The sequence below is a fragment of the Sarcophilus harrisii genome, chromosome 2, assembly GCF_902635505.1.
Source record: "Sarcophilus harrisii chromosome 2, mSarHar1.11, whole genome shotgun sequence".
In the NCBI taxonomy this organism is placed as follows: domain Eukaryota; kingdom Metazoa; phylum Chordata; class Mammalia; order Dasyuromorphia; family Dasyuridae; genus Sarcophilus; species Sarcophilus harrisii.
This window is the reverse complement of record NC_045427.1, coordinates 244,222,595-244,236,465: the sequence shown is the minus strand read 5'-3', so window position 1 is coordinate 244,236,465 and position 13,871 is coordinate 244,222,595. Positions and strand designations below refer to the sequence as shown.

Here is a 13,871-nt window from a genome sequence, read left to right as displayed (position 1 = left end):
GGGAAGTTAAAAAAGAAAGAGAGAGAGAGAGAGAGAGAGAGAGAGAGAGAGAGAGAGAGAGAGAGAGAGAGAGAGAGAGAGAGAGAATGACCTTTAGTAGACTTGTTCCTCTATAGAAACAGAAAATTATTTTTCTATTTAACCATTGGCTGGATTTGGGGGCAGCAATAATGCTGTTCATTGGGGGCTACCTTTCAATTGAAGGCATCTGTGAGACAAGCATTGTATCTACTCTGCCCTTCCCCACCCCACATCCCCTCAAGGCTGAGGTAGACCTCCGTGGAAATTATAAGCCTAGAATCATCAACATATTTGTTGGCAGACAGAGTGAGCATTACTAAAGCAGCATGAAAGTGTCTTCCTCCCTGCCCAAAGCCTAGTTTAATTATTTTGGTGAATCGTGGGCATGCATTTTACATTCCTTTGAAGCATCAGTTACTGAGAGCTGCTGAGAGGGCACCAGATAAAATGGAGTAATACACAGTCTAATTCAGGCTTATAAATATTATGTTCCTATGACTGGCACTTTCCAGGCAGGGAACAGGTGGAGAGGGAGGAGATTTGCCTGGTAAATAACCCAATTTTTAATAAATTAATGAATCATACCAAATTAATCTTGGAAGAATCCAAGAGAAAACCAAGCATAGTTGGGTCAGGTGTGTCTGCACTGTAGCAATCTTTAGTTCTGGGACTCATGCAGATTGGGCCAACTCTGAGCTAGGATTTTAAATAAAAGAGAAATAGGCCTATTGGCAAAGAACACACCTTCCCCATATTGTCTGGGGCAGAATTCACATGCTGAAAATTAGTTAATAACACAGGCAGCTCCACTCCAATTTTGCTCAAAATGAGAGAAATCTTGGAGCAAGGTTATTTTTGTTGTTCAGACAAATGAAAGAGAAAACACTGAAGACCGACTCCTGAAGTATTTTTACCATCAGTGTCTGTGGTACAATTGTACTTTTTAAAGAATCCTTTGGTATCTGCCAATCCATTCTCCTACCTTCAGATCTCTCTGAACCCTGAAGAATCAGACAAATAAATTTATGTTTATACAATATATTTCAATCCAATTAATTTATCATGCTTGCAAAATTGATTCCTCTTTTTAGATATCCTGAGCAAGTCACTTAAGCTTATTTGCCTCAGTTTCCTTATCCGTAAAATGTCAAGAAAATTCCCAAAGGGGTCATGAAGTGTTGGACAAGAACTGAAATGACTGAACAGCAACAACATCTAGGACGGGCAGTTTGATTTAATGGAAAGAGGATTTATGTTTATGAGATCTCAGTTTATTTCCCAATTCTGAACTTAGTATCTATGTGATTTAACATCAATTAACCTGGGATCTTAAACTATAAAGTGGGGGGATTTGATTAAATGGTCTTTAAAATGTTTCAGAATTCTAGATCTATGATCCTAAGATCACAAAGCTTATTAGTGAGTAATCTAGGATGAGAAATTAAGTGTTTGTGTGTATGTGACTGTCTGTCTGTCTGTGTCCTGTTTGCCACAAATAAAATCTTCAAAAACAATAGCTAAAATTTACAATTTCTCTTTATTTGCCTGTAATAAAAAAAACACCAGAGACTTTCAGATAGTAGAACTCAAAGACTATTTGTAAATTGATGGAGTGAGGAGTCTGAGGAGAGGCAGTGTTGTGTCTAGTAGAATGAATATTAATCTTAAAGTCTGAAAAGCTGATTTCAAGTCCTGATTCTGATCCTAGCTCTAGAACCCTGGTCAAATCTCAGTTTCTTCATCCGTAGAGATAAGTTCTTATACACTTAACCTCATTGAGCCTCCATTTCCTCATTAGTCAAATGAGAAAATTGAACTAGATGATCTCTAAAATCCTATCAAGTATAAAAATTTGTGTCTTCAAGTGGTAATTATGTAATTCTGTAAAGACATTAAAAACTAAAAGTTTGCTAGGATTCACTCAGAAATTCATCTCATCCAGGGATTTTGTTCCTTAGAAAATTCATTTGTGATGTGTTCATTCTTTTCTGAGATTGTGTTAATTTCTACCTCTTGTTGTTTTCAATTGGATTTTATTAATTTTAAAGATAAATATTAATTTTCTTTGAATTTTCCATTTTATTGACATTTAGTTGTATATAGGAAGCATCCTGGCATCATAGATAGAAAGCTGGCTTCAAAGAACATCTATGTTCAAATCTTGTCCCAGGCCCTTGGGCAAATTATTTGATTTCTCAGTCTCCAAGAAAACTCTCCAAATCTTTAAGTTGCATAAAAGGATCTGATCTAATTGATAGAGGGAGTTTCCTATACTAATAAAATTAGAGGTTCACTGTATGTGCAAGAATGTTTGTGGCAGCCCTCTTTGTAGTGGCCAGAAACTGGAAACTGAGTGGATGTCCATCAATTGGAGAATGGCTGAATAAATTGTGGTATATGAATATTATGGAATATTATTTTTCTGTAAGAAATGACCAGCAGGAGGATTTCAGAAAGGCCTGGAGAGACTTACATGAACTGATGCTGAGTGAAATGAGCAGGACCAGGAGATCATTATATACTTCAACAACAATACTATATGATGATCAATTCTGATGGACGTGGCCCTCTTCACCAATGAGATGAATCATATCAGTTCCAATAGAGCAGTAATGAATTCAACTAACTATAGCCAGTGAAAGAATTCTGAGAGATGACTAAGAACCATTACATAGAATTCCCAATCCCTCTATTTTTGCCTGCCTGCATTTTTGATTTCTTTCACAGGCTAATTGTATACTATTTCAGAGTCTGATTCTTTTTGTACAGCAATATAACGGTTTGGACATGTATACTTATTTTGTATCTAATTTATACTTTAACATATTTAACATGTATTGGTCAACCTGTCATCTAGGAGAGGGGGTGGCGGGAAGAAGGGGAAAAATTGGAACAAAAGGTTTGGCAATTGTCAATGCTGTAAAATTATCCATGTATATAACTTGTAAATAAAAAGCTATTAAAAAATAAAATAAAATTTAAAAAAAATTAGAGGTTCAGTCCAATTTCATAGTCACATATTGTATGTCCTGATAAAACTATTTTCCATTTCTATTATGAATTTATTTCTTGATTTTTTTTATTTTAGTAACTGTATTTTTCTTTCTCTTTTCCTCATCAAGTCAGCTAATGGTTTATTGATTTTGTTAGTCTTTAAAAAAAAAACAGCTCTTATTTTTGTTTGAAAGATTTTTTACAGTTTTTTTTTTTTTTTGTTTTCGAGTTTCTTTATTTCTCTTCTAATTTTGGAGATTTTTTAAATTTGCCTTTGTCTTGTTAATTTACTTTCTAATCCCTTGAATTACATGGTCAGTACTCTTTTGTTATGTGTGTATGTATATGTATGTATGTGTGTTCCTTTAAAGATTTCTATGATTGCAATTGATAGGTTTTAGCATGTTATCTTATCCTTAACAATATCTTTTCAATATACTAATATTTTGCTGAGGCAATTGGGGTTAAGTGACTTGCCCAGGGTCACACAGCTAGGAAGTGCTAAGTGTCTGAGACCAGATTTGAAATCAGGCCCTCTTGAATTCAGGGCTGGTGTTCTATCCACTGCACCACCTAGCTGCCCTCTTTTCAAACTTTTTATGGTTTTTTATGTCCTAGTTCATGGTCACTTTTAAAAAGTGCTGAAAAATGTTTTATCTAATATTTCCCTTTAGAAATCACCACAAGTGAGTCAAATCTATCCTCTACCTCAAAAAAAAATCTGTTGAGCTATCTTATTTATTTTCCTATTGGATTTATCTAGCTCTGAGGAATGTTACTTTCTGAGACTTAGATATATTTAACAGCAAGATAAGGAAAAGCTAAGAACATTTACATTTAGGGTTATAATTGTTAGGTCCAAGGTTTTTTGTATTAAATTATTGATAATTTTACCCCTCTTAAATTTGTATTTAATTTCTGGAATGTATTTTGCCTACTCTAATCTAATAACAGTATACTCCCACCAGCTTTTCAAACCCATAATCCTGCTCAGTTCTAAGTTACTTGGATGTCATCATCACCATCAGTCTTTTATGTTTTATTTATCTCTTTCCTTTCCCAGTTCATTTAAAAGTGTAATGCCTAATCTTTTCTACCCTCTAAAAAATATTGTATTTATTCCACCTACTTTCTTTTTCCTTTATTTCCATAGCATACACTCAAATCTAATCTTTCCTTTGTGAGTTTTATGTTTACCTAGTTTTTATTTTCTCTGTGACACAAACACTGGGATCTTTGATGGAGATGAGATTTGCTCTTGCATCTACTAGTCCATCTGGATTCAGCCCCACTGATAAAGGTTCTTGGAATTTTACAGATGAAGGAAGCTGAGATTGAAACTGATAAAAGTAACTTGATCAATGTCATATAAGTAGTAAATGGAAAATTGGGAATTGAACTCATCCCCTCTGGTTCCAAATCTAGCATTCTTTTTGCTATCTTCTGCTGCTTTTCAGTGTAGGAATTTTGATCCCACCCACCCCTACAAACACACACACACACACACACACACACACACACACACGCACATACACTAGTACTCTAGTAGCTGTGGCCAATTTGATAGCATTATAAACCCAGATCATAAGGTAAAGAGGCTATTGTTATCATTTATTTGTGTTAACTTTGCATGACCCTACTTGGGTTTTTTTGGGCAAAGATATTTGAAATATTGGCCATTCTTCTCCAAATCATTTTACAGATGAGGAAACTGAGCTAAATAGAATTAAGCAACTTGTGGAGGTTCACAAAACTAAGAGGGGTCTGAGGCCAGATTTCAATTTGCAAATCTTCCTGATACTTGGCTTGGCACTTTCACACACTCAGATCATCTAGCTGACCCTCTAGTCAATATAGTAACTAAGTTTAAAAGTAGCCCCTATAAAGTAGCTATATCAGGAAGTAAGGTTGCAAAGAGAATTCTAGAAGTTGCTACAAACTGTCCCAAAAATCAAAGAAGCATAATTTACAAATTATAATATATATTAACCGAAAATCTTATATTAGAAATAAATGCTGAATCAGGGGAAGCCATTTAGGCTTTACTGTCATGATGCTCTTATTCCTATGATATATAAATCTTAGAGCAGTTCCAGACCAGCAGAACACAAAAGATGCAAAAGAACAAAAAAACTTTGAGATGATTTGGACATGTTAATGAACTTACTCCAATCTGTGCCTCTTTGGAGTAAGTTCCCTAAAAAGTTCTATAAAAATGAGGTCTCAAAATTCTGCCCTATCCCATTTTTCTATCTCCACCTAGATCCATCCAACTGACTACTTCCAGTTCTAATCCATGGATAAATGAGTGCCTCTCCACTCTCTGTCCTCTTCATCATACCTTCTTACTTCCTTTATCACTGTATTCCTGTATCCCCACACCCCGCCCTGCCCCGTGTCTGTACCCCAGCTTCATATTTTTTATGCCATTTCCCCCATGCCCTCTGAGCCTCATTACAGTATGATTTCTGCCTGATTTTCTGTTGCCATCGAAATTTTTCCCAATGAGTATTCAAAAACTGGATATGCTTGCCCCCATGTAATAATTTCATAAATTAATTATCAAATTAGGAATATATTCCAAGAATATAAGACAACATAGGGAAATAAAAAGACAAAGGATATGTCCCTTGAAAAGGAATTTCAAATTTAAGTAGGAACTAGTTGTCCACTTTGACTGGCACATAAGGGAATGGAAAATAAAATAAAACTGAAAGAAATATTGGACCAATGTGATGAAGTTCTTAAACATCATGCTGAGGAATCTGTATTCTGTTCTCTATAAAGTGGGCCACTTAAATTTTTTTTCTTTAAAGTAAGGGAGTAACATAGATCAGTTTTGGAATGGTTATTTTTGCATTTGTAAAAGAATGGACTGGAGAGGGTAGAATCAAAAAACAAGGAGAAAAAATCAGAAGCATTATAATAGTTCAGATGATGAGGTCCTATGCCATGATGGTGGTCCTGTGGTTGGAGAGAAAAGGGGGCATTATGCAAGAGATGTTCTGGAGATTTAGTGCTGTTATTATTCCCAATTTGCAGATGGAGAAACAGACATTAAATTTAATTTGCCCAGCACCACATAGCTTGTAAATATAAGAAACAGAGTTCAAACTCAGGTCATTTTGGACACCAAGTATAGCACACTATATATCATGCCACCTAGCTATATAACTACCTTGACCACTACCTCCTCTTAGATCCTGATAGAAATAGCCCAGGTTTACCCAAGATAATACCCAAGAGAATAGTCCTCCTTTTATCCTAATCTTCCTTGCTATCATTAAGAGGAACAACATTTATGAAAAAAGGACCTACTATCTTTGCCATTATAACCAACAATCAACGGCCACCAATGTACAAAGTTTTGAAGTTTAGTCATGCTTAAAGAGAGGAAAAGAGGGATGGAGAGTAAATTTGCAAAGGAGACTGAAAAAGATTGATCAGACAGGTAGGACAAAAACTGGGGATAGAAAAACTGGGTATCACAAAGTAGGAAATAATACTCAGGAAGAGAGAGTGATTGATAGTGTCAAAATATAGAGAGGCCAAAAATTATACAGACTGAGAAAAAAATAGTAGGTATAGCACTTAAGAGAAGGTAGCCTTGGACAAAGAAATTTCAGTATAGTGGTAAGGCTAGAAAGCTGATTATAAGGGTTTGAAAACTGACTGGGCTGTGAGGAATTATAGGAATAGCAAATAGACACTTTCCACCTAGGAACTTGGCAGTGAAAGGGAAGAGAAATTTAGGACAAAAGGAGATAAGGTCAAACAAAAGTATTTTTAAGGTGGAAAGACCTGGGCATGTGTGTAGGCAGCAGAGAGGCCATTTAAAAGGATAAAATGAAGGTAAGAGAAAGGAAAAGAAAGATCACTAAGGCAATGGGATCAAGGAGATGAGATCAAAGAAGAAATTGGATGAAGGCCATGAGCAGCAGAGTTTGCTTTTGATGAGAAGAATGTTGACTTCAGAGAATGCAGTAGTTATATGTACTTTATAGAGAACTCATGATGATTTTGACTTTCAGTAAAAATAGGAGGTGGAGTCATCTGCAAAGTGGGATATGGGAAGGTATAGGGTATATAAGAAGAGAAGATATGGTTCAGAACAGATAATGAAAAGAGTATGATAGAGTCAATGGTAGAGGAGATGGTAAAGAAGAGAATTGCCATGCAGCAGTGAAAACTGAGTTGAGATTAGATATCATGAATGTAGTGGATCCAGCTGATATAGTTGCATATATTCAGCAGTAGAGATATTGTAAGACTATCACAGGCTTGAGAATTAGTAGATCATGGATAGTGAAAGGTAAGGATCAAAGCATTTAAAGACAGAGGAATGTAGATAATAAACAATTTTGATTGGTTTGGCCCTAACCATTTTTCAGTGCCACAGAAAGGGTTTTTGTTTTTGATACAATTAAAAAAAACATTTATTAGGCAACTACTGAGTGCAAGGCACTGGTAACAATATGCAAATAAATCTGTGAACACATTGATTTGGGAATTCCCATCAAAGTCTATTTTCAAGATGGTAAAATAACAGACACACCCAAGAGACATCCCATTTGTGAAGTAAGTACTTGTCTCTCCATTTTTGAATCCTTGTGAGCACAAACATTCACACATCTTTGGTTTCCTGAGGTTCAGGATTTCTGATGGATTTTAGTGTTCTTTAGCATCAACATGCTCCTATCTTTTTTCTTAGGGAAGTGACTAAGCACTGATTTAATGAACAAATCTCTGGGGACACCTGGTTCCTTCTTCCTTTGAGTTGTGAATGTATGTACCTTTATATCATCCTGTCCTTAACTTTGTTGCAGAAAAGGTAATTTATGTCATCTGTGACTCAGTGGAAAGAGGGTTTTTTGGTAGGGAAGAGTGTTTAAAAGGAACTGTGTGTCTCTGTGGGACTATAGATCTGGAGTAGGTCAAGTTATGGGAAGGCTGGAAGCAAAAAAAGATGGAGATAAGATAGTGAAATGGGAAGAGGTTACTCTATCATCAGGATTTTACATGAGATTCACAGTTCTGAGAGAAAGGCAGGCAGGCCAGGCAGAGGAAGAGGAAATAGCTAACTATGGTTTAAGGGGTGAAGACCCCTCTCCCATACATACATTTATTCATAAAATCATCTGATCAAATTTGGAAGAAACCTCATAGCTATAGTTTAACTCATATCAAACTGAGAATCCACTCTATAATATCTCTGACAAATGGTTTATCCAATCTCTAATTGAAAATCTTCAGTAAGAGGAAACCATAGTAAAACATCTAATTATCTTGAAAAGTTTCTGAAGCAACTTATGCAAGTTTTAGATGACTTTTGCTGTTAGGATATCTTTCCTTACAAAGAACCTAAATTTGTCTGTCTGTAGTTTACATCCATTATTCTTAGTTCTGTCTAGAGAGTCAAGAGGAACAAATCTAATCTCTTTTCCACATAATATACCTTTGAATTCCTGAAGACAAGCTTAATCTCTCCTTTCAGATTTTGCTTCTTCTGACTAAATATTTCAAGTTCTTTCAATTAACTCTTATATGACATGGTCTTTAGAGCGTCATAATTTTTGTTGCCCTTATCTGGGAGCTGTCTAGTTTCCCAATATCCTTTCTAAAAAGAACTGAACTACTGGTGGGATCTGAGTAGATTTTACTGCATGGCCATAGATTTGTTGTTGTTAGTCACATCCAACTCTTTGGGGTTTTCTTGGCAAAGATCCTAAAGTGGTTTGCCATTTTCTTTTTTAACTTATTTTACAAATGACAAAACTGAGGGAAATAGTGTTAAGTGACTTGCCCACAGTCACATAGCTAGTAAGTGTCGGAGGCTGGCTTTGAAGATAAATCTTTCTGACCTCAGGCCTGGAACTCTATCCACTGCACAATCTAGGTTATATTGGACCCTGTGTTTCTCTTAATAAGGCAGGCAGAAGATATTTCTCAAAGGAGATAGAACTTGGTAACTATCTCTCAAAAGGTACTAAAAAATAATTAAGACATGGAGAAGTAAAGAGTGGGCATAACGAGATAAGCAAGAACTTGAAGGTGGTGATAAACAATGCCATGTTTGAAGAATTAGATGGAATAAGGAATATTGTTATGAAATAATGAGAGTCAGAGTTGGAACTAGATTTTGGAAGGCCTTGAATACCTGGGTAAAGAGTATGGACTGTATCCTATAAGCAATATTTTGGAAAAGAATGTGACATAATGGAAATAGGATTTCAAGATGACTAATTTGTACCAGGTGTGCAAAAGTTGAGCCTAAAGATAGTCAAACAAACCAGAAACTTTGATCCAAAATTACCACTTAAAAAAATACCTGAAAAACAAAACTACTACTTGTCTAGGTCTGATTCAAATTATTCATAAAACACAGTATATTGGAAAATTTGCTGAGATCAATGACAGAAGGTATCAAAGACTGAAAGAAAATGTTTATCATTATTCCAGTCATTCTTCCTTCCCAGCTCCATGAAGAATCCTTCTGGTATAGACTTCTCCCTCTACAGGGGACACTAATCTTATTTTAAGGTCAATAAAAAATGTGCAGGAGAAACACAAATTGTTTGCCTACTTGCTTTCTGTATAAGCAACATCTAACCCTTCCTCTTTTGGAGTCTCATGAAATAACTGTGCTATACATACATACATACATACACACACACACACACACACACACACACACAAAACCCTACCTCTCAAGATTGTTGTGAAGATCAAATGAGATAATATTTGTATAGTGCTTACAAAGTACCTGTTATATATAATAGGGCACAATAAATCTTTCCCTCTCAGTGTTGTTTCTTCCCTCTTTCTTTTTTGCTTCCTTCTCCCATTATAGCTTGATGGATTCAACGGAAACAGGTAAATCCACTTTTAAACATCATTTCCCAAAAACAAACAAATAACAACAATAACAATCAAAACTCAACAACAAAATTTCTACACTGGATCCCTGAGTTTATCCCTCCATTCATTGGCTTTCAACATTCTGGATATATGACAATTGAAAATGGATATATTTTAATGAGTATTCCAAAAGGCCCCCCCAAAATCTTATAAGGCAACTATTTCTCAAGATTATGTCTTCAAAAAGGACCTTTGATTTACATACATATACATGTATATATATATGTATATATAAATATACATTTATATATACATGTCTTTATTTAAATACAGATATACCTATAGGTATTCAGAAGAAGTTGGGAGAACTCCCAGTTTTCAGAACTAAATATAAATAGGAAGGGGCTTGTACTATCAGATGCCCACAACTGCATTTGTAGCCATGGGGTACATGATGCTTTGGATCTGGAGTTTTGGGGGATGACTAGAAAACTCAGATTTTGGGCTGGAGTTCACTTGGCCAGGCCGAGATGCTGATAGCAAAGGCCAGCAAACCATTTCCTACGATAGATGGGATGATTGTTGAAAAAAATGCAAATCTATCTTAAAACCAGGGGAATGGGTCTCTTCTTTGTTCGCTGGATGTTTCCACCCTCACTATTCCTTCTAAGGAGCTGTCAGTGAATGGACTGCTGCCCAGATAGACCCTTTACTTTTTCTACCATTGGACCGTCAAAGATTTGCTAAATCTGTACCAGAAACGACAGAGGTTAACTGCAGTGACCGCACCAAACCTGAGATGTTTTCTGAAAATGTAACAGATAAATCCCCAAACCCCACCCTTGTTCCAGTTCTTCCCTCCCATCCAAATGTCTTCAATCCCTCTTCTTTAGAAAATGCGTTAACCCCTTCTTTCCCTTCAGCAGAAAACCAAAGGTCCGACAGCATTCCCCTTCCCCAATTTAAGAATTAGGGAGAATCCTTTCTGACTGCCCTTTTTTGCGGGGGAAGACTGGGCTGGCTTCAGTGTTTTTCCCAGAGGTCAACCAGATCATCCCCCCGCCTTTAAACAGCACTGTCAGTTCTCCAATCATACTGTGGCGTCAGGAACCGGGTAGGGAGTGTCTTTAGGGAATGACACTTCTAGCTAGGATTCCCCAAATTCTCTTCTAGTGTCTTGAGGATTTGGGGTCTGAAAAGCCAAGCTATACTCGGAAACTGTCCCAATCCCACAGGAGGAAGAGAGGGAAACTTTTCTCCCGTCCCCAGCTAGCAAAGCTAGGCCCGCTACTCTACCCTACTCTTGCTTTCCCTGCGGCCGTCTTTCTCCCCCTCCTCCGTACTCCCCCGCAGTTCCCCCCTCCTTTTCTGCAGGAGGCGGGCAGGTCCAGGCGGATTAAACACACAGAGCCACAGTCCCGGCCACCTCTCTTCCGCCCTGTCTTGGCGGGCCATTCCCTCTTTCTTGGTCCCTCTCTCTGTCAGCCTCCGCCTTCCTCTTTCCCTCCTCTCCCTTCTTCCTGAGCTACAGCCACCCGACGGGAGCCCGCCAGCTCCTGGAAGAGGCGGCTGGCCGGCGGGACTGACAGCTGGCTCCTGGCGGAGCTTTGCAGGGCGGAGGGGAGTTGGGCTGGGTGTTCGGAGACTGCCCCGCGGAGGGCGCCCTAGGATCGCGCCGAAGGGGCATGAAGTTGTTCGCTGGGGAGAGCCAGACAACGGGAGGTGCGGGGGAATCCAGAGCCGCCTAGGTCTAGAGACTCCTCAGTTCAGTGCGCCATGCGGCTCCAGGGGCCCGGAGGGTCGACGCTGCTGCTGCTGCTGAGGAGACTGATGCTCCTGGGAGTTTTTCTGCTGCCCGGTAAGTTTTGGGGCGCTTAAATGTGTCCCCATTCCCAAGACAGGCTCCTGACCCCAAGAAATAGTCAGTGGGTTTAGACTCTGGGAGCAAAGCGGGACCACCGCGCTCCTGAGATCTCAGGTTCCATCCCATCTCGGTTAAAGCTGAGAGGGAATCTTGCCCCTCCCTCTCCTCCTCCTCTACCTTTTTGGGCGGCGGGGTAGGAGAGAAGGACGTGCTGTTGGACCTTTGGTTTTACACTTAGGGGAGGGGGAAGGAAAGAGGTTAACTCGTTTGTTAAAGTAGGGGGATAGAAGGTATTCAGAAGAGATGTTGCATGGGGGGGGGTGTGGAGGGGGAGAGGAGAGACGGACAGAGACAGGGGAGAGGGAGAGAGGAGGAAAAAATTTTTTTTAATACCAGCTCTGTCTTTGTTGGCTATTGACATAAGCTCCTCCCAAGCCTTCTACGCCTGATCCCCAATCTGTTGCCCCACCTTGAATTCCTAATACCCTCTTCTCGATACTCCCCCCATTCTTCTCAGAAAGAAGGAATGACTGTCAATGACTACTCAAACCCTTCTCTCCCTTTTCCACATAGTCTGTCACCATCTTGCCCTTGCAGTCACGGAGTTATTCTCAGTTCCCCTCCTTTCTGTCTTCTTTCCACCCCCACCTCTAGCTTCCTTAGGCAATGCCTTGCGTGTGGACTTTATTCCTTGCTCCAGGTTGACAATTCCCTTCCATTTATCCCTATTCTCCAGCCTTTGATGTCTTTCCTTTCCCCACGTCTTGTAGAGGCTCTGAACTATGAGGAGAAGGGATCATTCGGCACTGCCAAGAGTATCTCTTCTTCTTCTTCATGTCCTGTGAAATGTGAATGGAGTGTAGAGACTTTCCCATCTTTCTTCCCGATAGAGGGGCTCTATTGAAGTGCTGAGTAGTCTTAGTGATGATGTGATGGGGAAGATAAGTGCTGAGGTGGACATGAGGGATTTGGAGATTCATGGCTCTATCATTGCCTTGGTGACCTTGGACAAGACACTTAATGTCTCTGTGAAATGGGAATAACTAGATGTGGTCTGGTGAGGTGGGTGAGTGGGAGTATTGTGAAGATAAAGTAAATTATATAAAAATACAAATACAAGAGAAAGTAATGATGTTAAAAGCTAATCAGGCTCCGTTCCCAGTTTACACCTTTTGTCATATCAGGGACTGAGTTTCTCCCTCTAGCTCTCAGTGCCTTCCCCAACTAACCTGAAATGAGCAAAGCAAATCTCTCTGTATGCTTTTTCTCTCTTTGAGGGGTAGAAAAGAAATATTAACCCCAAAAAGAGGGCTTCAATTAATTTCAAACACCTTTACTTTATCTCCATCAGCCTGTGCAGTAGCAAGTCCACCACTTGTCAACTCCTGTGTTCAGAAGACACAGGTCCTGGGCATTTGAGGGGCTAATCGTCTAGTTGAGTGTGCAAGCACACACACACACACATACACACACACACACACTCTTAGAGGAAAAATATATAACAGAATATGTTTAGTATTTTGTAATTTACAAACTGAACAAAAACATATAAAATAGGTTGTACTAATATAGTTATTCCCATTTTATAGCAGTAAAATCACTTGCTTTTGATAACACAGCTGGGAAGTTGGTACATATCTCTTCTCCTCAAAGCAGAATAATTGTTTTTACCTGAAGCTATTTTCCACAGGCAAACCTCTTGATTCCAGTTCACCTTACATTTGCCCTATTTTATATGTCTCTGCAGCATCTGGCCATGTGGAGACTCGAGCCCATGCTGAGGAAAGACTGCTGAAGAAACTATTCTCTGGCTACAACAAGTGGTCACGGCCTGTGGCCAACATCTCTGATGTGGTCATTGTCCGGTTTGGATTGTCCATTGCTCAGCTCATTGACGTGGTAGGTTCTGTTGCTTCAAAGAAAGATTGGGACTTGTACAGCAAGCATTTGGCAGTGTTGGGCCTATGAAACTGAAAAAATCCTTTAACAGCTTTTTATCATAGGGCCATTTCATCCCTCACAGGATAAGCATCAGATTTGGAAGCTTTTCAAAATGGGGCCCAATTCACTGGAACTTTGTATTAGGACAACAGAGTGGAAATATTTATTAAGGTGTTATTTTAAATGTGAGGTT

At 38.6% G+C, this 13,871-nt stretch overlaps 1 protein-coding gene across 1 annotated transcript in view; it reads left to right on the top strand.

Moving 5' to 3' along the window:
- Positions 1–10,986: 10,986 nt before the first annotated feature.
- Positions 10,987–13,871, top strand: part of CHRNA4 (cholinergic receptor nicotinic alpha 4 subunit) — a 59,867-nt gene continuing 56,982 nt past the window's right edge. Inside the window, exons 1-2 of the mRNA XM_003757603.4 lie at positions 10,987–11,731; positions 13,485–13,636. Of these exons, the coding sequence (XP_003757651.3) occupies positions 11,650–11,731; positions 13,485–13,636 (234 nt within the window). The 5' untranslated portion in view covers positions 10,987–11,649. The remainder of the gene's footprint in view (positions 11,732–13,484; positions 13,637–13,871) is intronic.